Source organism: Theobroma umbraticum, unplaced genomic scaffold (genome assembly GCF_002168275.2).
Source record: "Theobroma umbraticum cultivar Fairchild unplaced genomic scaffold, ASM216827v3 scaffold_44.0, whole genome shotgun sequence".
In the NCBI taxonomy this organism is placed as follows: domain Eukaryota; kingdom Viridiplantae; phylum Streptophyta; class Magnoliopsida; order Malvales; family Malvaceae; genus Theobroma; species Theobroma umbraticum.
Genome location: NW_018397255.1, coordinates 3,621,034 through 3,643,975, shown reverse-complemented (window position 1 = coordinate 3,643,975; position 22,942 = coordinate 3,621,034). Strand labels below are relative to the sequence as shown.

At 34.5% G+C, this 22,942-nt stretch overlaps 2 protein-coding genes across 3 annotated transcripts; one reads left to right on the top strand and one right to left on the bottom strand.

The window, feature by feature from the left end:
• Window positions 1-849: 849 nt before the first annotated feature.
• On the bottom strand, window positions 850-5,572 carry LOC110409305 (Glycosyl hydrolase family protein). 2 transcript variants are annotated; one of them, XM_021418605.2, is made up of 6 exons: window positions 5,040-5,572; window positions 4,060-4,226; window positions 3,857-3,954; window positions 3,402-3,752; window positions 2,606-3,022; window positions 850-2,292 (listed from the first exon to the last, which is right to left on the bottom strand). In XM_021418605.2, the coding sequence occupies exons 1-6, from the start codon at window positions 5,382-5,384 to the stop codon at window positions 1,697-1,699; spliced, it is 1,974 nt and encodes a 657-aa protein (XP_021274280.1). In that variant the 5' UTR covers window positions 5,385-5,572; the 3' UTR covers window positions 850-1,696. The 2 variants fall into 2 exon arrangements, with proteins under 2 accessions (XP_021274280.1, XP_021274279.1); XM_021418604.2 differs by having other exon boundaries at window positions 852-2,292; window positions 4,620-5,571.
• A 12,594-nt stretch (window positions 5,573-18,166) lies between these two features.
• On the top strand, window positions 18,167-19,901 carry BHLH093 (beta HLH protein 93). The gene is made up of 4 exons (XM_021418740.1): window positions 18,167-18,824; window positions 18,984-19,154; window positions 19,256-19,423; window positions 19,519-19,901. The coding sequence occupies exons 1-4, from the start codon at window positions 18,246-18,248 to the stop codon at window positions 19,603-19,605; spliced, it is 1,005 nt and encodes a 334-aa protein (XP_021274415.1). The 5' UTR covers window positions 18,167-18,245; the 3' UTR covers window positions 19,606-19,901.
• The last annotated feature ends 3,041 nt before the right edge of the window (window positions 19,902-22,942 follow it).

The window sequence follows — 22,942 nt, the reverse complement described above, 5'->3', positions numbered from 1 at the left end:
AAAAAAGAAAATTGTATGTTTATTTCCTTAATTTTGATGGGATTATGGAATTTTCATTTGGATATCAAATGTGAAAAATGTTAGCTGTCTATTGACTTTTTTTTTTTTTAATTCAGATGGAACAAATCCCATAAATTCTTGACACTCAACCATAATAAGTAACGAAAAAGAAAAACTTTTTAATATGTTTAATAACTACTTTGGGGAGGCCGAAAGCTCCACTTTGACTTTGGCACTTCATCTCTAATTAAGAACAGTTTGGGGCATAATTGGATGGCTATCATTGTTTTATTGCATGTGCAGAAGAATCTGCAAAAGTAAAACCACAGAAATGTATGGTAACAATCTTCTGAAAATTTACATTCCATGATGATGATGATAATTTTGATTACACCATTCCTTGCATTTACTTTCTTGATGTTATCCACCATGCTTTTCCATCATGGCACGCCATTACCAACCCCTTACTAAGGCATGAAGTCGATGGCTACTTCGTTTTTTCTAATTTCTATTTACAATCTCTATGTTTTCTTATCAGCTGAAGAAAGGCATAACTCAAGGTTAAGCTTACTAGGCAGTGCGTAGCCAGGGAGTGATAAACACACAGTTGCTTAAATTAGTACCTTTTTGGACCCGAAAAGTGAACCCGAGCTGCCAATGATGCGGAGATAAAGCCTACGAGGCACAACGGACACAGCTCATATTGAGCATGTGAGCCTTGGCCCAGCATTCCCACATGCAAGGCAATAAGCAATGCATTTAAAGAGTTTTGAGACAGGTTGTCTCGTGAAGAGCCGCATGCGGAAACCAAAGAAAAAGGTCAACGTGATATAAGGAAAGCTCGTGGCTTGTTGGTACATTCATAACAAGAAGACCTAGACCTTCCCTTTGTAACGTGAAGAACAGCTGTAAGCATGCTTGTCGACATTCTGTCTTCTTTGATGAATGAGAATACAAGAAAGAGCATTAAGACTCCAATATCTCAGCAGACTGCATGCTCACATTGTGACTGTCGAAGAGGGAAAAAGAAAGGAATGAAATAAATGGAGGCAAAGTACAGAGGAAATATGTTTTTCCTGGTTTGCTTAGAAGGGCACAAGAAATGAAGAAAATGAATGAACTTAACATCTTCTAACACTAACAACACCTAACAAAGCATTCATTCAACTCAACTTAATCATTTCATTGCAGACATAGTGTCATCCAATCATCTATTAGGGATGACCTTTTCTCCTTCGGTTCTGCACTTCAAAGCAGAAAATGGTTGTACTGGCTGAGTTTATCATCATTTTTTGCCCTTCATCAACGCGAGATTAATTGCACGTGTTACCAGGAAGGATCTGAGAAGGAAAACAACAAAAGAGAATTGCCTTAACTCATTAAGACAGATGACCAGCCAACCCAACTCTTTAGACTTCTATCCTTTCACTATCCCTATCCCTATCCCGGTCCATTTCTGTCACCAAGGACGCCAAGCCACTTATCTGCTTCTTATTTTTCTGCAGCATGTAACTCGATCTGCCAACAGGTCATATTTTCTGCTCTGGGGCCCTTACCAGATCCTTCAGATTGATAAAGCCACAGAAATTGTAACTAAAGTCACAACAGAAAATATCAACTCATTGAAACAATTTGCATACTATTATTAAAAAATGACCATGCAAGTGATACATATTCTTTCAGATTCTTGAAGGCATCAATAAGTTTCAACTGAAAGTGAGTGCTCCAAATCTCCTAATGTTAAAACATGATCACCGAGGGGCAATATCCTTTCTCCATGTTCATTCGCAATGCTAAGGTGGTTACAAGGATCTACTAAAATGCTTGTTTTAGTTGATCTGTATGAACTAGTATGTATGCGATCAAATGCAATCAACTGTTTCTCTGGAGTGCCCTGAAAAATTTTTGGTGCTCTAGAGAACAACAGGACAACATGGCTTCCATCCATATCTCCAACATTTGTTACAGAAATATGCACATAGAATCTCAATGAATCACATGATGTCACCTCATCAACGTGTACAGAATCAAGTACTTGTCTCTGGTGCAATATATTCTTACTTGAGGTGCCTGTAAAAGACTTTGATAAACTTAGTTTTCTTGGAGCGAACAAGAATTTGTAGGTGAAATCAGTATAGCTTAAGCCTTGTCCAAAGCCATAGACTCTTTTTCCAGTGTAAAACCGGTAGGTTCTCCCAGGATAACCACGAAAAGGATCAGCACGCATGTCCATATCATTCATTGGTACTCTCGTAAACGACTCAGGATACCAAGTCATCGGAAGTCTTCCACCTGTTTTAATATATCCAAATATCATATTAAATTCTAGAACCTTAGAACGCATAGGGGGGATTTTTTTAATGTTACAGAGAAACAAAAGCTTTCCAGTTCATGTCACAATTGGATAGATTAACCTTTTTGTAGCATTTGAAATGGCATCAATTATTAGTTTCTTTCATGAAGAGATAGCATACTCGTGTTTAGTTCTGGCAATAATTCTCCCTAGATGCTGGATTTACACTACCAAATGCCATAAGAAATGAACTTTATATTCCATGCAGCTTCTGGATGCCTGCTAATGAGCGGTAGTTTTATGCCTACTAACCTGGATTGTAATCACCAAAGATGACCTCTGCAAGTGCCTTTCCACCAGCTTCCCCAGGGTATCCAACCCAGAGAATGCTTGCAATCTTCAGGTCTCCTTCAGCAAATGAAACATCAAGGGGTCCACCACCAGTAAGAACAAGAATTATCGGTTTTTCACTTGCTGCGGCAATAGAAGATACCAGGGCCATCTGTTTACCAGGCAAGAGGAGACTAACTCGGTCATGATCTTCAGTTTCTTGGGACAAATCCAGCCCAGCAATTACAATCACAAAATCAGCTTTCTTGGCAGTAAGAATTGCTTCATTGAACCCAGCATCGGAATCACAAGGCACATCAGAGCAACCAGATGCATAAGATGCCTGCTTTACATAGCCTTGCAGTCCCTCAAAAAGGCTCTTTGGATCACATGGAACACCTGCCATACAAAGAATCTCAAATAATCATAGTATACAAATTAAATATTGTGTAAAGGTCTACCAAATGAAGAAACCCAGTAACAAAGTGAGGTTAGCAAAACTTCAGTCAGCAGTCTGCTTGATCCACATTCAATATGACTTGACGGAAATATTATGAGACAGACATGCTAACTCTTGGGTAGCTTGCCATATTGTTTGATTAACTGTATGAGTTACAAAAAAAAAAAGGACATTTATCAATGCTTTATTTAGTGCAGAATGAAATTTGTTATAATGCACCAATCACATAATTCCATTGAACATTAAAAAAAAAAGAAAGAAAAGAGCATGAAGCTGATATGGACCTTCAAGAGTTAAACATTATAGCATAACTCATACCTGTGTAGCCACCACCCATATTGCTTATGTTGTTAGCCATTGGACCAATAATAGCTAAGGAAGAAACAGCATTTCTGTTCAAAGGCAGGAACTTTTTCTTGTTCTTCAGAAGAACGATCCCCTGCCTTGCTGCTTCAAGTGCTAGCATCTTGTGCTGTGAGGTACAAATTTCTTGTTGTCCCAACTTTCCAAACTGCCCCTTTCTGGGGTCTCCATCAAACAGCCCAAGACGGAGTTGAACTGAGAAAAGATTTAGAAGAGCTCTATCAATGTCCTTTTCTTGCAACTTTCCTTGTTCAATTGTGGTCTGAGTATGTCGAACCAGATATGATCCACAGTTAATATCCATTCCTACAGAGAACCAACTTAATGTTAATCCTTGCCAAGGTCCAGTTCTTGCTAAAAGTCATTAACCAATTCAATTGAAAAAGATATAACTAGGAAAACTTAAAAACCTGCTTTAAGAACATCGGCAACAGCATCCTCAGGTATTCTTGTGTAATTCTGGTATTCTTGTACTGTTGCCACAGCATCACAATCTGAGGTGATGTATCTGACTTATGCCACAGAAGTATCACAGATAAGTCTATTAAACAATCAAGCTTGAACTTTCAAATTTTGCATATATCATTGTATAAGCAACTCCTAGAACATTTACCCTTTGAAGCCCCATTCATTTCGAGCTTTTTGTAAAAGATCTCCTCGTGCGCAAGCTGGCACCCCATTAATAGCATTGTAGGAACACATCAAGCAGCTTGCTTTACCTTGTTGGATACAACTACGAAATGGTGGCTCATATGTATCCTCCATATCTTGCTTTGTAACCTTTCAATTCAGAAAGACAAGTACTATTACCAAACTAAATCAAACTGGCTAATTTAATTCAAATAAAGGCTTATCACAACTAAATATTGGTTTAGAAACAATAAACATTCTTAAATTAAAGAAAAAAAAAGCCAAACCTAATTGAAATTGACTGACACAGTTTGCAATTGTCTTATCAAAACCAAATATCGCATTTAGACTTATGCTCATAGATAAAATCACCTAAATTTAATTGAAATGGGCTAATAGCCTAATACACACTGAAGAAGAGACACTGTAACCGTCAAATGATGCTCAGAAACAGGTCAAAAAGGACAACTTAAGCTAATCCTAAAACAAAATAAACCCAACTAAAATTACTCCTCAAGTACATGGTAAAAAAGAAGACTTTACCACTGCATTGAAGCTATATCTGCTGAACGTCTCCCACTTCTCCAAGTCATAAGCAATGAAATGCTTGCAACAAGCAGAATTCATAAGTCTATGACCTCTCTCGTCATCATCATCATGATGATTATCTCCTCTAAGTGCCCTCTTTCCTCTAAACCTATCTCTTAATTTTCCACTATCTCCCCAGGACAGACCCTGGAAACCCTTTACAAACTCAACAGCATAAGCTGAAACGACCATGGGATCTTCACCAGGAGTCTCCTGGCCTCTCCCCCATCTGGGGTCCCTGAAAATGTTAATATTAGGTGCCCAGAAAGTCAAACCAGCTTGTCCAACGTTATACATGGCTTTAGCCTCAACACCAATAGCCAAGCCAATCTTGAACCAAAGGGTCCTATTAAAAGAAGCAGACGTGACAAGAACCTGAGGGAAACTTGTTGCTGCTTTAACAATGCCATTAAAGGAAACTCCAGGGCCATTACTGGCGACCCCATGAAGAGACTCTGACCACCATTCATAAGGAGGAATTCCAAGTCTAGGAATTCCCGAGGCATTGTTGGACAACTGTTGGATCTTTTCTTGGAGAGTCAGAAGAGAAGTGAGAGATTGAGCTCTGTCTGTGATGGACAGGGAAGTGTTGCAGAATGGGTAGGAGTTAAAGTAGGGTGGTTCGCATGGGAATTGCGGGTTTGGGTTTGATGAGGAGATTGGAATGAGTAAAGTGAGAAGTTGTAAGAGGAAGAAGAGGGATCTATGTTGGAGAGACATGGGATGATGAAAGGGCGCTTCTGGCAGTCAGCTTGAATGTGTATTTTCTCTCTCTCTCTCTCTCTCTCTCTCTCTCTGTTTCTCTGAGATTGACAAGTGAGGATCGTAAGACTGGTAGCTGGATATAAGCAGCGAGCTTGACCATGATTAGGACTTAATTAATATCTTTGGGATGATTCGGAGAATATTGCATTGGATGATAAAGTTATATGATCATATAACAGAGGTTGGCAGCATGTGATTGTTTTAGGATCAGAAAAGGCTTTTAATATTTTGTGGATGCTTTGTTTGTTGGCAGTAAGACAGAAAACAAATATTTGGGGACAAAATTTGGTAATATTTGAATTTCTGCTGTGGTTAAATGTAGTTAACATTGTTATTTTTAATAAAAAAATATTTATAATAAAGTTGATAAATTAAAAAACTTTATAACAATATCCCAACCATTCATATGTGAGCCATTCTATTTCAAATGCTAACTCTTTTAATGGGTTTAGTTCCGCCTCCGCCTAGTATCGTTTGGTTCAACCTTTCCCTACTCTTTGGGCCTACCAAGCCCGTAATCTCATCGCACCTTTCAAACTCATAAAACTGCATGAAAGGCATGGGTGCTGAGAGTGAACAGACGTCATCCAATCTAATCTTTATAGAGGTTTGGGTCTTAGGTACTAAACCTAGCCCAAATAGATTTCAGTTTAGGTTTGGAAACACATGACGTTTGAACTATCTAACCATGACTGACGTTAGTGAATAAATTTTTATTTTTCAGTTAAACTAAAGGTGTGTTTGGTTGAACGAATAGAATAGTCATTTTTTTATTTTTATTTTTAAAATAAAATTGCATTTGATTCAATAAAATAGTTATTTTTTGAAATAATCATTACTAAAAGAAGCTTGACTAGTCATTCTAAGGACCCTCTTGGTAATAATTATTCTAAATCATTGAAAATAAGAAAAAAAGTTGATTAGATAAATATATCTTTATAGTATTAAAAAAATTAGCTTATAAAAAATAACTAAACTTTTTTTTTCTTGTCCTCACTCCTCTCTCTAAATCACGGAAGATATAAAATTTTTTACTTCGTTTTTTTAAAAAAAGGAAATGAAAATATTTAAATATTATTTAATAGATTACTATTATTTAACTATAATAAATATTATAAAGAATATTATTTAATATTATTGTTTGAATATAATAAATGTAATAAAGAATATTACCTAGTATTATTTAAATTTAATGAAGGATATATTTTGTTTTATAATATTAAATATTATTAAATTATAATAAAAATATGTTTGTATTTTGGTGAAAATATATTTAATTATAGTAAAAGTTATTTATTTAATTTTATAACTTAGAATATTTTTATCTTTTAATAGAATAAATTCTTTAATTTTAATAAAGAGTATTTTTTTCTCATCATATAATTTTTGTTTTTTAATTAAAAAATCTTTAAATTTTAATAAATGGTATTCTTATCATTTACCCATTATTCTTTAACTATTCTTAAAATTATTCTTGCTAACCAAACAATGGAATAAATAATAATAACAATTTTTATTCTATTCCATTCGCATAAACTAATCTACATAATAGTTATTTTTTTCCTATTCTATTCTTTTGAAATGACTATTTTATTCTCATTTTATTTCTTCTAGTTAACCAAGCATGCTATAAAGGTATTTAAACTTTATTAGTGAAATATTAAGCAATTTTTTAAAATATAAATATTATTAATATCATTACTAATTAAAATCGATCGAACCAATCAATTTTGACTATTTTCAATTATATAGATATAACTTGATCCGTTTCAACTTTTTTAGAATTTGATTAATTTAATTTTTAAAATCAAACTCACTAGGTGTTCATCCACACCTTTAAAAGCATATTACAAGCCTTGATTTACCGAGCCTCATTTTATATGTACACATTCAACATGATGAGAATATTCCTCCTTCACAAGTTTCTACAAAACAAACAAACAAAGCCTTTGGTCTAATAATGTTGACATATAAGACGAATTGGTGCATCGTCAGGCAGACAAGTCTTGTTTGTTTTCTATTAATCTTTAAATTATTTAACATAATCAAATCCTAAAAATATTTGTTGATATCCTTTAATTTGTCTAGTGGGTGCATTGGGCCATGCTTCTTGTTTGGATGCTTTGGGGTCTCTGCCTTTGCTAGAATCTTTCATAGATTATTTAACCTATTTGGGGAATCTTGGGCCACGCCACTCCACCACTTTGGTGCGCGTTTAAACAAAATTAGCATCCTAATAAATACTAAAGAAAGAAAGAGAACAGTCCGGTATTGAGTATGAGTATAATAGCACAAGGAAGCATAAGAACAAGATAAGTATACAGGAAAGTACTTTCCAGGGAGTTCTTGGACTTCAACTCTTTTCCTGCTGCCGGAAGGTGGCGAAATAGATTGAAAATTGTACTGGCAATAGACAGAGGAAAGCGGCTAAGCAATCCTCGAACACTCTGCAAAATAAATTAAGCCCAAAACCACCTCTCTGGCCCTGCTCAACCATGTTTGTAAGGCTTTGGGCCATTTGTATTTAGATACCTCGGCCTGTCGAACTCGTGTGTTTAGACAGTAAACCGATGTTCATGTCCTAACCCCACAAAAAGGGTTAACTGCGTTACCGAGAAAGCATCTCATTAATGGGGTTTTTTCTCAGCTATAATAATTTCTTTGGAAGCTCTGCTGCTTGCCTGCTACAAATAACTTCCATATGCTATAGAGTTGACAGACATTACACATAAACAACTTACATTGAGCTTTAAGGTGGAATTTCATTTCACCGCAGGTGCTGAATACTTCTACTTTCTAGTGCAACCTTTATGCTTTTCTGTTCTTTGAATATTCTGTATATAGACTTCCAGATAAACTTAACTTGAATATGACTCTCAGGACTATATATGCCTGACAGAAAATTTTGCAACCGAAAGCCATGCAGATCAATGTAGATTTAGTATAAATCTCCTCTCTTCTTTTCCTTCACAGCCTTTATTGTATTTTCTCATCATAAAAAGTCAGAATATTGCATGGGGATCAAACCTTGAGCTTGCTCTGCTATACATTGGGAGGTTCAAACGAGCCATGTGAAATATAAGACATCAAGAAAGATGAGTTTCCCCGCTTATAATAAAGCCTGGAGTTAATGTTGAGGCATCTGTCTGAGTTTGACAACAAGAAAGATGAATAACAAGTCGGAGGTTTAATTCTTACTCCATTAGAGCGACAGCAATTATTGAGATGTAATCGAGACTTGTCATTTAGCTGTTCATTATTAGGTGGGACACATCGTACCTTGCTTCACTTGGTGGAAGACAAGTTGTTTTTATGGCTTTATGAGGTGAATAATAAGTAGTCAACCTGTCTCTACCTTTTCCTTATCAAAGTGAATGAGAATTTCACTTCATTCCCTTTATCAGGCAGCTTTGACAAGGATCCATGATTAAAAGACTCAAAGATCTTGTTGCCTTCGCGTCGTCCTGTCAATATCTAATTTTCCATGATCCTTATGAACAAATCTTCAATTAATTCCTCTTGTTTTTCCACCTTCATTCACCAATGACGAAGCATTTGAATATATATCTAAATCATACAAATCTCCATTTGCATTAATTATACACGTTTTTGTTTTACTTCAACGCAATCCTTAATTTCTTTCAAGTTTTCTTGCAATTGAAGGCAATAAACACTTATCATATGCTTCAAAGCTTTGATGCTTTTGTACATTTTAAAAAACGACAAAGCTTAGCAAGATTGACAAATTTTACTGGGATCGATTGCTTCAATATTTCTCAATATATCATCTAGCACAACACTTGACTAGCAATGTAAATGATGATGCTTGTCGGTATAGTTGCAACTTTTTACACGTGAATGTAAACTAGAGGACATGGAAGTTTCAGCAAGAAGGATAAAATAAGATTCACAAATAGCTAAAGACTAACTAATTGGACACAATACAATCTGTAGAAAATGAGGATCATAATTTGCTGGCTATAACCCTAAGAAATTATCCACCACAAGAAATTGGTTGTTAGATACATTCTTCTATTTGGAGTAGTCTTTACTTCATTTTACTAGCTAGTGGAAGAAACAAAATGACATTGTAGAAACTATCAATAAATACAAAGTTTCAGTCTGGCATTTGGGAGACATAGTCAGGTGTTTAATCAAAATGTCACACTAAATTTGAACCCCATTTCTTGCAAAAATCCAAATCATTCAGATAAAAACAAATATACATATATAGACATAATTTTTTTAATTCCAAGGCTAGCTTCTAATGGCGCGTAGAATAATAAGCAATGGGCAAAGCTTTATATTAAATCTTCAGACTAAGAAAAGATTATAAGGATGGTGAAAAGAATAGTGCTAATAAATTTTGACTTTTTCTGTGGTACTTTTTGATACTCTAAAAAAAAAAAACCATTCCTTCCAATTGCCAAAGAACAACTCAATTTGACTTCTACAAAAAGCAGATGCTAGCCACAGCTCCATGCCCCTTTTCCTTCTTTCGCAATCATGACATTGCTTAATTCCTCAACGTCATTCCAGATTTTAGTTCTCTTCATCCTTGTAGGACACAGGCATGTTAGATTCTTGCGGGGTCTGAGAATTCCTCATCATTTTTGCTCCCCACTACAGCTAATTAACTGTACTGCAAACTATATATCAGCAAAAAAAAAAAACATGCAAGCAGCACAAGCTCAACATGAAAGAATGCTCGATGATAACCCATAATTGGGATTTATACCTAGGGTATAGCCTTTAAAAGAAACCATGACCAAGATGTAGAACCTGCCTTACTTCTAATGCAGAGACAGCTTCCACAAGCTTGTCTAGATTGTAACTCTATTTTTTTTTTTAGTGTTTCTGAAACCCGACTTTGCTCGCAAGCTAATTTGGCAAAACCACCGGTCAAAATTTTGTTGGCCTTCTAAGGTCTAAGTTTCTATATCATCAAGCAGGTGTAAATTTTATACTCTATTGGTAAATTATAGTTTATTCACCTCATCGAAGATAAACATTGTTTTATAAGAATTTTTAACATTGAGAATGATAGATTGTGATTCATTGGTAATGTATATAGAATGTAAACACCACGAATTTTATTAAATCCAATAAAAATTAAAAGTGTAATCGATACTCTCATGTAATTTTTTTTTCTAATTTGAATAATCATCATGAGTTTGTGAACATGAAATTTAATTGTATTAATTAATAATCATTTTGCCTGCATGAACTTTGATAAGAACAGGCGGCACTCGATGAATCTGTCATTTTAATGTCACTTTTACTCTTTTAGTTAGCTTCCCCAGCCAGATATGGCCTCGTCTAATCGGAATCAATACCATATTGTCCATTACAATGCTGTCATCTCCCAATTTCCAATCAGCAACTAACGGTTAATTCTTTGCTAAAAGACTTTAAGAAATCATTCCCATGATTAGTGGTTGGTACTGTCCAACTAATACTTATTGACTGATAATGGAAATCACTAACATAACCAACAAATAAGAAAAATATATGAACCTAATTTCTATTTGCTTCTGATCATTTCGTGTGTGCATGTGTGTCTTTCAGTATACTTTTTAATCTGAACTCTGAATGCACATATAGGCGGCCATAGCCAAATTAAAGGAACATCTCAACGACAACCTAGAAACAATATCAATAATTCCAGGTGAAATGATGTAAACTTGGAAACAATGACAATGTAATTACCTCAAGAGAGTGTTTTGGGCAGGCTTGGATTTTATTTGTGAATGGCAAGAGTCACCCGTATATGGGCGGCTGCATGTTGGGAAAAAGAAAAGGTCTTGACGTTTATAGGACACAAGAATCACAAACTAATATCTCTATCCGAGTAAATGATTCAGGCCTGAACTCAACTAGGACCATGAAAAATCCCTGTCAAAATAATGGAATTCTTCGAGAATTGTCTTCTTGCATTTGTTGTTACAGGAAACAATTGTGCCCCATAAGTACCCTTTACAGGCTTCCTGTTTAAATACAAAGGCCCCACAAAAGAAAAAGGGAGAAGAAATCAGATAACTAAATCTGTCAAGACTCACTTGGATTATTGGTTAATCGACCAATCCATTATGCAGCAGCTTAACAAGAAACCTAGTGTAACACTGGCATTAGCAATTGGCAAGTATTTTAGCATCAGAAGGGACTAGCTGTTCCTGTTAGTAGTAGTTAATTACACGTCTTTTTATGGCACTCTTTCAAGAGTATCCTCGTTTTCTTGTGCTGATTTGACTCGATAGGGTTGTCATTGTCACCATTTCCTTTCCGCTCCGCTGCTTTTCCATTTTCCCTTCGAACCCAAACAGCAGAGAGACCACAACACACTGACACGTGGTAGGCCTTTCATTCCTTTCTCTCTCTCTCTCGCACTCCTATCTTTCCCTCAAAGCCCCATGAACGGCAACAAGCTCAGCACCCTAGGCAAACTGGCCAATTCCCCTCACAAGGAAAGATGGAAATCCAAAGTCATTATGCATAGTGGCCTCAAGTAGGGCTCAAGGGGTACCAAGGATGACGATGAGTAGCGACACCGAGCTTCTTCGCTAGCTAGCTAGCTTGTTGTAACATTGCTTTTTCTCGGATTTTAGACAGACATATTGTCCTATAGACGATTAAGAAGCGGACAATTAACTTTTCTCTTGCCCTGTGGACTAAACATAATGAATTGTTTGTCCAACCGCAACACGACATTCATATGTCTGCTACAATAAGGATTGAAATCAAAGTCATGAGCTGTACGTTGTTTTAACTTGACTTGGTTCATCTAAAGCCATGTTTCAAACTTTAAATTAAGATGAAACTCAATCAAACTTTGGGAGAATTACTTTTGGAACTTAAATTGATAGCCTTACCAAATTTATGAACATATATATATATATATTATAAAATTCTACTCGAACCTTTGATAAAACTTAATTCGAAATTGAATATTTGGAAGTAGCTAGACTTAGTAAACCTAAAAATCCATTAACCCATTTCAGGAGATAATGCAAAAGAATAGATTGCAAGAATGAATTGGATTTGGTACAAGAATTACTAGTAGAATGACTTTGATTCATGTTCACTCCACAAAATTTGGCGCTGCAACATTGGATCATTAATTACCAGAAATACCAGAAGAAATGAGAATTCCTTCACCCTCTCTCATATCATGCAAAGGGTGTGGCAACCATGAACAGAAATCACGTTCTATTATTATAGACGATGAGGGGACCCAGTCAAAGGAGCCAAATAAAGCAAACAGAAACAAAAACAACAGACAAAAGTAAGTGAAAAGCGGTTTCGGGGATAGAAGGGGAAAGGTGATACTGTGGGCTGCCTGCCCGCCCTGCCTGTTCGGGTAATTTCCTCCATTAAGAATAATAATTTGATTCATTGCAATAATGCAAACAAAAATTCCTTTAACGTACCAATGCCACCCCACATTTCATTTTCTATACAGTGCCAAGAGAATGAATTTATTACTAGCTAGTAGTACTATATTTATAGAAAAAAAAGAGATGAAAATTACTAAAATAGTATTTAATAAGAAAGGAATTGTGATTTTTGGGTTGTTGAAGACGAAAGAAAGCAAGAAAAAGCAGCCCTCGGTTTTGGAGAGTAAAGAGTCGCAGAGGCATAGTGACGTGGTCTTTTCACAGGAGATTCTGCTGTGCCTAAATCTATAAACAACTCTGTCACTCATACGGCGTCAGACAGACCAAAATACCATGATCCCTACTTGCTATTTATACTTCCAAAAACCCAAATTAAAACAAAACAAACAAAAAAATAATTTGCTACAGTTGTTTTTCTTTTTATGAAGGAAAAATTATAGCGGTAGGTGCAGTTCTTGGCTGTTTCTTACTACTCGTAGAGTACTATATCTGATTTCTGGAAAGTTAGTTGACGATAAATGATAAAGGATGGAAGGAGAATTAAAGCATTGAACAATTATTGCCAATTACTGTTATAGTATATATTTGATTAAAGGGTAAAAAGTTTTGAAAATAAATATCCAAATTAAAAATAAAAATTGAGATTGTCTAAATATTTGATTTAATGGGTGACGTACCGTATGTATTTACTTTTTAATTCGAATCTATGTTTTTAAAAAATTATATTTGATTAAAAAAAACGTTTTAGAATTTGTAAAAGTAATTGGGATATATATAGTTCATTAGGATATGATTATTCATTAAAGTATAGCCGACTATTGTTGATTTTTATCACAAAACAACATTTTATTTATTCTAAACAAAAATAATAATGATAAAAAGTGATTAGGTATGAGACGCAGTTCAAAGAAGCGGCTACAACCTTTGTCGGGAATTATGGAAATAAGCAAAATTTGTCTGGCTGTTGGAATTTCAAATTTTCTTCCCTAAATCTTGATGTCTATTCTGTTTTACTTAAAAAAACAAATACACTTGGAATATCAATCTTAAATCAACTCTCCCTCCGGTATTCTGGGTTTGACCAGCTTTAAGGAATCCAAACTATTTGATTTTTGCTTCCTAAAAATATATATTTAAAACTTATTCCTCATTCCTTCCATATTTAAACTATTTCAATATTTTATCCCATATGGAATATATGTTTAATTTCGTTTTTGGTATTTTTAGGTTTTTAATGAACTTTTAACATTGAATTTTGAAATTTTTATCACAAATTTTGCCTGATTTTGGTATTTAGATTTATTTTAGGAAAAAGCTTCAAATTTGTTTCTTAACTTGAAATTTTAAAAAATTCTAAAATAAAAATTTTATTATGATACACATTTTGACTCATATATTTAGAAAATTATGAAACGTAAAAAGAAATGAAAAAGCATGCAACATCCAGAAAAACATATTCTATAGTATTTAATTCGAAAATAGTCAATAAATGTTTAGGGTAAATTAAGTAAACATTAGATTTCAAATTTGCAATTAAAATAGAAACAGAAACAGTATAATAAATTACAAATAACTCAAAAAATGTTGTCTTAAGGGTTTTTTGTTTTTCCATTATATTTTCTTAAGAAGATTGATGAATGTGATGTTTTGAAATACATAATTTATATGGAAAATGATCAAATTTTACAGTTTTTTTTATATATTTATCCTAATATTGAATATACTTTTCTATGGTCAAACTACATACTTCCATATTTGTGTGTTTAAGTGAAGCACTTCGTGAATGGACTTTTTGTAAGGGAAGAACACCCAAAAAAAAAGCAAAAAAAGAAAAAACCTTTCTCTCAATGACAAGGAATTAAACTATTAATAGTCTGGCAAGTCAAAAAAATTCTTATCAAACTGAGAATGGGATATGAAAATTTGGCAAATGTGGGTCACAGTCACATTCCTTGACAGCCTACCATAATTTAAAGGACAAAAACGAATTATTTATGTTATTTTTTTATTGGAATTATTTATGATATTAATAAAAAAAAAAGTGGAATAGTTTAGTAAAGCTAATGGGCAAGAAATTTGGCGCGTATGGAAAAGCAATTGTAAGTTGCTTAACCAGATGTTAAAAAAAAAAAAGAAAAACCATGCCACTTGTTTTACGGTTAGATGATTCACGTGGTGTTGGGGTCACCCCAATTTGTCCCATACTCTCCTTGAGAACTGTGTTTCCTATGATTTTTGCCACTTGGAAATTCCAATTCCATTTCTATTTTCTCAGTAAAGCTGAAAGTACTTGCAATATTATTTTACAAATTGAACCACAAACGTAGATTTTGGCCAAACAAGAAGGAAAAACCTTAGATTTTTGTATTGATTACCTTTTTTCCATCATAAAAATTACTACTATTTTTAATATTATAGAGCTATGAAATGGACCTGCATTCCCTCATATATGTAAAAGAAGTAAAAATGGACAATATTATTGTGAATAATAGAGCTGCTTTGTTCATTGAATTCAAACACTGATGGTCATGGTACCTCTTTCTGAAACTGAGTTATCATCAACTTACAGATTACATAATCAGGCTGCCACATAAGGCTGCAACTTCCTTCTGACATTATTTTCCCTGCTATTTGCTTTCCCTGTGACGCAATTTTACCAAATGGAATGGCTGGGAATCACAGAAGCATGCAAATCGTGGCGAGTGACATGTTCCTTTACATTTTTACCTTGGATCAGCGCTGTAATTAAAAATGTTGGATGAACACATATTTGTCATGCTTTTTCGACCAAATTTGTTGATAAATCTTTTATACAGAGGATCAAGTTTTATTTGTCATCCTTTTTTCTCTTGTTCCTTCGTAGCTTCCTCAAGGAGAGGATCAAGCTTAACTAGACACCTCTCTAATCCTCACAATTTCAATATTCCTTTTCAACATACGAACTAATAATACATTAAGGAAATCTGAATACCAAGGGATCATGCACCCCAAAAAAAAATTGATCTGAGAGGATTAGGTTGACCCATAAAAATTATTGATAACTATGTAGGGTTCACAGGACTCCTCAGTCGTCCACAGGAGACTGTCAGTAAACGGTTAAACGACTTAGGTTTTCTAGGTGATGCAGCCTTTGCTTGTTTGGTTCGGTACGTGTATATATTATTTTCCTTGGCATGTGCTTCGAGCAGTAATAATATTTTGTATCTGATTTGGCTAGCTCCCAAAAGCCAACACACTTCCATGTTTCCCAGCGCCCAGATCACCAATGATTCACTTGCGAAAGTACATGCATGTCCACAATTTCATTATATATTTGTACTATATTAGAAATTTGCTGTTGGTTTTTTTTTTTCTGGTAAATTTCTATTGATTGATTGCACCAATTCGTGCTTATCGAGGAGAGGGGATTTAAAAGATTGTTGGTCATCTTGAATATGCAACTCTTCGGTTTCTTTCACCCTCAACAGGCTTGAAATTACTACTATATTGAACATCGATTGTGAGTCATACATACAATCGACAGCATTTGGAAACAAAAACAAAAAATTACACCAATTTGATATTCTCCTAGAAGATGCCTATGAAATTATACTGTTTACACATTGATTGTTAATGGAGATGGTATCCATTATTGCACCTTGTGGCATAGTACATGTCCATATATAGGTTAATATACTGACCTTACAGATCTAACTTAGTAGCTATTCAAATAATTGTATGACACTCATAGAGCTTAGATGTCCCAGCTAACATGAATTTGAGTTTCATCATACATGTGTTAGAACTTAGACCGCTTCTCAGATCAACATCAAATATTATTAGGGTACCACATTGCCCTTAGAATAGATACCATACCTCGGTATAATTGTGTAATCGAAGTTAAAATTTATAGAAAGTTATTGATTAAACAAAAACGAACTTATTAATAATAAATGAACATCATTCTTGAAACAATAATTAATATCACATAAATTTAAGCATTTGGATTTTGATGTATGGTATTTAAATTGTTGGCAGTGATTCACTTTTAAAGAATTGAGACTTTAGCTCTCTCTCATCTTTATCCAAAATGGTGATGCGTGGAAAAATGAAATTCTTGCACTTCCATTGAACTCTTCATATAATAAATTGTCGAGTACAATATCCTCATTTTTTAAATTTTAATTAAAATTACACAAAAATTTATTAATTTTCAAAATGAATATTCTGTCTCAGATATCTAAACGATTTTAATGTTAAATATGAAATATCTAAAATATTTTTTTCCTTTTTCTATTGTTTTCTTTCTCTTAAGCTAGCCAACGACATCCCTTGCACCAATTGACCGCCCATTGAGAGCACCAAATCAGTGCTCCCTGAGAGCATTGGAGCACCAATCGGGCTCCCAAAGTAATTTTTAAATTAATAAAAATTGATAAAATTATATAATAATAATTTTAAAAATGAATAAAAAGTAAAATTATTTTTTTAATATTATCACATCATCAAAGTAACAAAAACATTTATGATCGATTAACAGCTGAATTTATGTGTTTAGAAAAAAAAATTTTAAATAAAGTATTTATTTAAAAAACTAATAAACTTTCATATAATTTCAATCAAAACTTAAAAAGATAAAGGTATTTTATCATGCTCAAGACATAATGCACAACAGTGCATGTAAATAGACTTAATTAATTCCATTTGGGTTTACTTTCATTTTAATTTACAGGGGCAAATAGAATTGGGATAATATCAAGTGACAGCGTAGAAAAAGAAATATAGCACTAATTAATTCTTAATGTCAAACTAAAGACAAATTAGGCATTAATATTTTCTCCAGCCTAGTCTTGAGGAAAGTGAAGAAAGAAGAAAGCACATCAAGCCTAAGTTTTAGGGGGGGGGGGCACATCGGCATGGGACCTGATCAAGAAACATTAATTTTCCTTTATGATGGCACCAATTTAAGCAATGGAAAGAGAAGAGATAGAGAAAAAAGGGGTGCAGTGTATCTGATGATCCATTAGTAATAACAATACTATTAAAGAGGTTATGAAAATGAAGAAAGAACCTGACAGAGTATGATGCTAAGCCATCCTTTTTCGGTTAAGACAGAATTGTGGGTCAAAGCTTTTTCAGGGCCAAGGGAATTAAATATTAAATTTGTCTGATTGATAGTTTCGGTGAAAAAGACATGAATTCACCTTGAGATAGAGAAAGAAGCAGATTCCATTTTTAATCTTGGGCTTTTTAGTGTAATGCATTTGCAATAAGAAAGTAGTAGTAGTAGTAGTATCATTTTATTTATTTATATATATACATATATAAATGTTTATATATTCTAACCTGGTGCAACTCCACGTTATTAAGCTTGCTATTTGGATCAGTCTTCATCGAGACTTTTTTAAGAGAGAGAGAGAGACAGAGAGAGAGAGAGAGAGAGATGGAGCTCTCACAGCATGGTTTCTTGGAGGAGTTATTGGCTCCAAGAAGAGACAGTTGGACAACTTTTTCGACTGGGGTTACTGAGTTCCTCCCTAATGGATGGAACTTTGATTCTTTTGATGAGAATCCAACTTTGGCTACATCAAATCTTTCCTTTGTGGGATTCTCCCACCCAACTGAAAACCCCAGCTTTGAATGTCCTTTCGGTGAGCATCAACCCTACCCTTTTGCTGATGGATTTACAGCCCCAGAGATGGATTCTTCATATACCAAGAACGACACATCTCCTTTTCCAGCTCAAGAAGACTACCCATCAATGGTTGATGATGAAGAGTTTGGTCTTCTCAGCAGTGATCATCAACACAGCTTGGAAGAAAGAAAGAGTAGCTGCAAAGTTGAGATGGAGCAAACTAGCAACATTCAAAGTTTTAACATGGGCTTGTTTGGAGAGAAAAAGACTAAGACAAAGAGGTTAGAAGGTCAGCCCTCGAAGAATCTAATGGCAGAGAGAAGAAGAAGGAAGCGACTAAATGACCGACTTTCAATGCTCAGATCAATAGTCCCCAAGATCAGCAAGGTGACCCTGGTTTTTTTTAATTTGTATAAGTTTCATTTTTAGCATTATAGTAGAACACAAAGGAAGTATTTCATTTCAGAATTGTGCAATCTTTTAAAAATACGTAGGCTTGTTTTAGTAAGTAGAAAAGCGTTCTGAAACAGAATGTGAACATAACAGATGGACAGAACATCTATACTTGGAGATACCATAGATTACATGAAAGAGCTTCTAGAGAGGATCAATAAGCTGCAGGAAGAAGAAACAAAAGTGGGTAGAGATCAAGTAAGCTTAATGAGTAACCTGAAGGAGCTAAAGCCCAATGAAGTAATGGTAAGAAATTCCCCCAAGGTAAAGGCTTCTGCTCTAGTTCTACAATAACCCATTCAATCAACAATTAATTGAAGACTCAGTTCCTATACTGAACTTCTTTTCGTGTAATGAAAACACAGTTTGATGTAGAGAGGAGAGAAAACAATACTCGAATCGATATCTGCTGTGCGACCAAACCAGGATTGCTGCTATCTACAGTGAACACATTGGAAGCACTAGGCCTTGAGATTCAACAGTGTGTTATAAGTTGCTTCAATGATTTTTCAATGCAGGCTTCTTGTTCAGAGGTATGCTTCTTTACTTTAATTTTCTGAACTTCTGTGCAAGTTTTAAACTCAGCAAACGTTTTCTTCAACAATGTGTATTTCTTCTAATGTATTAGGTAGCAGAGCAGAGGCCATTGATAAGTTCTGAAGACATAAAGCAAGCATTATTCAGAAATGCAGGCTATGGAGGAAGATGTCTGTAGAATAGGAAGGAGGAAAATAAGATGGTCATCTAGAAAAGGCTAAAGAAAGGGAATTTCCCTGAATTTGTTCTTCAAGGAATATTGCAAGTGAGAAGCTGTAATAACATTTTTCCTTTTTCAATAAGCTCTGTTCATTCATCAGATCCATCTCACAACCTACCGTGATTTATCTACCCCTTTCTGGAGCATCTTATAATATAAATATCATTTGTTCCTCCTCTACATTATTCCAATAGGTCGACATTAAATGGCTGAGAAAGAATTTTGTTCATATTTCTAATGTTATAAGAATGTATCCAGAGCAATGTGTGCAGAAATCAATTTGTGGTTTATTAATGTTCTTTCTGTAAACTTACCATTATAATTCTGCATTTCCTATTGCTGCAGCAGACACAACCAACCAATAATTGAAATTTAGATAGGTAAAAGACAGTGACATATTGTCCCTAAATCTTAAAAAGTATCTGATATGCTATTGTAAATTACAGAAAACAAATCATATTAATAAGAGCATTACTTATCCGGAGAAGCAAATGTACACATCAATAACATCATTTTCTACAAATAAAACTGTCAAGCAATAGGTCTCTTTCAAAGCATGTCACAATGCCAACAGTTAATGCGGATACTCATCTGAAATAGGTTATCTTCTCAAAGTTTTCCTTTCCCCTCTTTGGGTCCTATTATCACTTCTCTCTAAGTTAGTTTAATTATTAATTTCATTATTAGGCAGTAAGACAAAGAAACTGCAACTTCATGGTGGTACAACAATCCAATCTATGCCCGTGACAACAACTGCACATGAGCAAGCTCACTTTTCTTGTTATCAGTACTTCTTTCTTCTGTTTCTTTTTCCCTCTTTCTATTGTCAATCTAGTTGGTACAAGTTAAAGTAGAAAACTTAAACTAATTAAACCAAATAATATAGTAGTGTTTAGACTATTCGCCACAATCAAGATGCCCAAGGGCAATGCTCAATCTAATATTCCACAAAAGTATGATGACATAAAAGGGTATATAAGTAACTGAGACCGAGACAGAGATTGAGAGCAAGAAAATTGAGAGGCCCTTTTGTTTTCCACTGTGACATTTTGTATCTAAAATAATTGATGCTCTGCAGGGTTTCCTCTTCTTTACCCTTCTTCAACAAATATGATTAGCTGTAATTTCTAAATCAAGAAGGTTGCCCACGAATGTTGGCGAGGGACCAGCCGCAGGGATTGAAACATTTGAAGCTTACAAGAAAGAAAGATTTCTGCATTGAAATCCTGTATAAAGAGAATCTAGTTGCAGTAAAAGGGCAGCCTTATAAGCATATGATGTGATGCTCTGCATACTGCTTAGTGGGAATCAGTAACAGCAATTCTATACACAGAATCCCTTGTTGCAGAAGCCAGAAACTAGATCCACAAGTCTCATTTCTTTATTTCTTTTTACTCATTTTGTAGTATACACCACAGAAAAACTAGCATCCTCTGGACGATCACTGTGGCACTGTCCTTTCCACATCTTGCCCTATTTGTTTCACATAGAGAAGCATGGTTTCCACTATTATAAACTACATTCTGTTATTCGTAATATAAACTGGAAATTGGCAGCCAAAAGTTTGAAATGCCAACAAAAGCATTTGAGACATGGCATTCATAAGTAAATATCAATGCATTTTCTCAGAATCAGACCGTCGTTCACAGAAATGCTAATAAGAACAATTGAGATAAGGGTTTTTAAGCAGGAACCGGTTCATTTTCATCAAAAGAAGACGAGGTCGGATTCTGATGCACCTGCCCATCTTAACTTCCACATACTTCTCACTTCTCCTGATGAACTTTCTCAACATTTAGTTTCTGAAACTTACCTGTAATCTGCATTAACATCAGCTCACAATGTCTAAAAATTCCATAAAGGCAACCTTAGATTGCTAAGTCTTTTAAGAAGCAGTCCTTGAAATTAGTAATTTGAATATTTTTATGTCGGTAGATTGCATATGTTTATTCATGTATCTTGAATTAATGTGTTCACATGTCTTATCAATTGTGATTTATGTAACTAGATATAAAGAGTCACTTATTGTACCTATAAACCCTCCCTTTTACTTGGCGATTGGAATGCAAGTGAGTGAAAAGTTTCAAAAGATTTTCCTCTTCCCCCACCAAAGTGGTATCAGAGCAACTATTCTTAGTTTGAGAGATGACAAGTAATGGATTTTATTCCTTCCAATTTCCTCGTCTTACAAAAGAATATTATTATAATTTGTGGCTTGTTGCTAAAGGCTATAAGCAAAAGCATGGAGTTGACTTTGAAGAGGATTTTGCACCTGCAGCTGGCATGAAGACTATTTGTTTGCCAATCTCCTTGGCGACTCGAATGAAAAGGAGAACTTATCAGCTTGATGTAAAGTTAGCCTTCCTAAATGGGTATCTTGAGGAGGAGGTATATGTTGAACAACCGACGGAGATGTGGTTAAAGGACATGAAAATAACGTCTTAAGATTGAAGGAAGTATTTTATGGATGGAAGCAAGCACTGGGTGCATGGAATAGTCGCATTGAGACAAGTACTTCCAAAAACAATGGGTTTGTTCGTTCCTTCATGAGCATTCTACTTGTTTGCCTTTATGTGAATGATCTTGTTTTTACCTATAATAATGCAAGTTCGCTTGAATAATTCGAGAATGCTATTCGGGCCTTGAGGTGAAGCAAATGGATGATGGTATTTGTATCTCACACGAAATCTATACGAAGGAAATGTTGAAAAAATTCCATATGCTTGATTGCAACCCAATGACCATATCCCATGGAATATGGAGTAAAGTTGTCAAAATTTGACAATAGAGAGAAGGAAAATCCTACTTTATTTAAAAGCCTTGTTGGAAGTTTGAAATATTTGATATATATTGTTGCAACGTTTCATACTTGTCATGCTATTCGGCTTTGCAGGTTGAAGAAGGAACTGCAATTATCCAGGAGGAAGCTACGAAGATTTCCATTGACAACAAGTCCACATAAGCACTTACTAAATCTGGTATTTCATGATAGAAGCAAGCATATAGATGCAAGCTATCAATTTATTAGAGAATGCAACCAAAAAGAAGTGAAGCTCAAATACGTCAAGATTCAAGATCAGTCGCAGATGTTTTTAAAAAGCTTCTCAAGTATGAAGATTTTAGCAAATTGAGAACAAAACTTAGGGTTACGAAAAAAAATTTAAATTAAAGGAGTGTTGAAGTTAATAATTTGAAAATTTTTTTACATGTTTACATTCATTTTTTTTTTGTTTAAAATTCATTTATCTTTTGATTTTTTCAAATTCACCAAGTAAGTATACTGTATATGTTTATT

Coding starts and splice junctions, on each gene's coding strand:
- LOC110409305 (XM_021418604.2), bottom strand. CDS start 5,384: ATGTCTCTCCAACATAGATCCCTCTTCTTCCTCTTACAACTTCTCACT. Junction 4,227..4,619: donor GATATAGCTTCAATGCAGTG/GTAAAGTCTTCT, acceptor CTGAATTGAAAG/GTTACAAAGCAAGATATGGA. Junction 3,955..4,059: donor AATGAATGGGGCTTCAAAGG/GTAAATGTTCTA, acceptor GGCATAAGTCAG/ATACATCACCTCAGATTGTG.
- BHLH093 (XM_021418740.1), top strand. CDS start 18,246: ATGGAGCTCTCACAGCATGGTTTCTTGGAGGAGTTATTGGCTCCAAGA. Junction 19,155..19,255: donor TGGTAAGAAATTCCCCCAAG/GTAAAGGCTTCT, acceptor ATGAAAACACAG/TTTGATGTAGAGAGGAGAGA. Junction 19,424..19,518: donor TGCAGGCTTCTTGTTCAGAG/GTATGCTTCTTT, acceptor CTAATGTATTAG/GTAGCAGAGCAGAGGCCATT.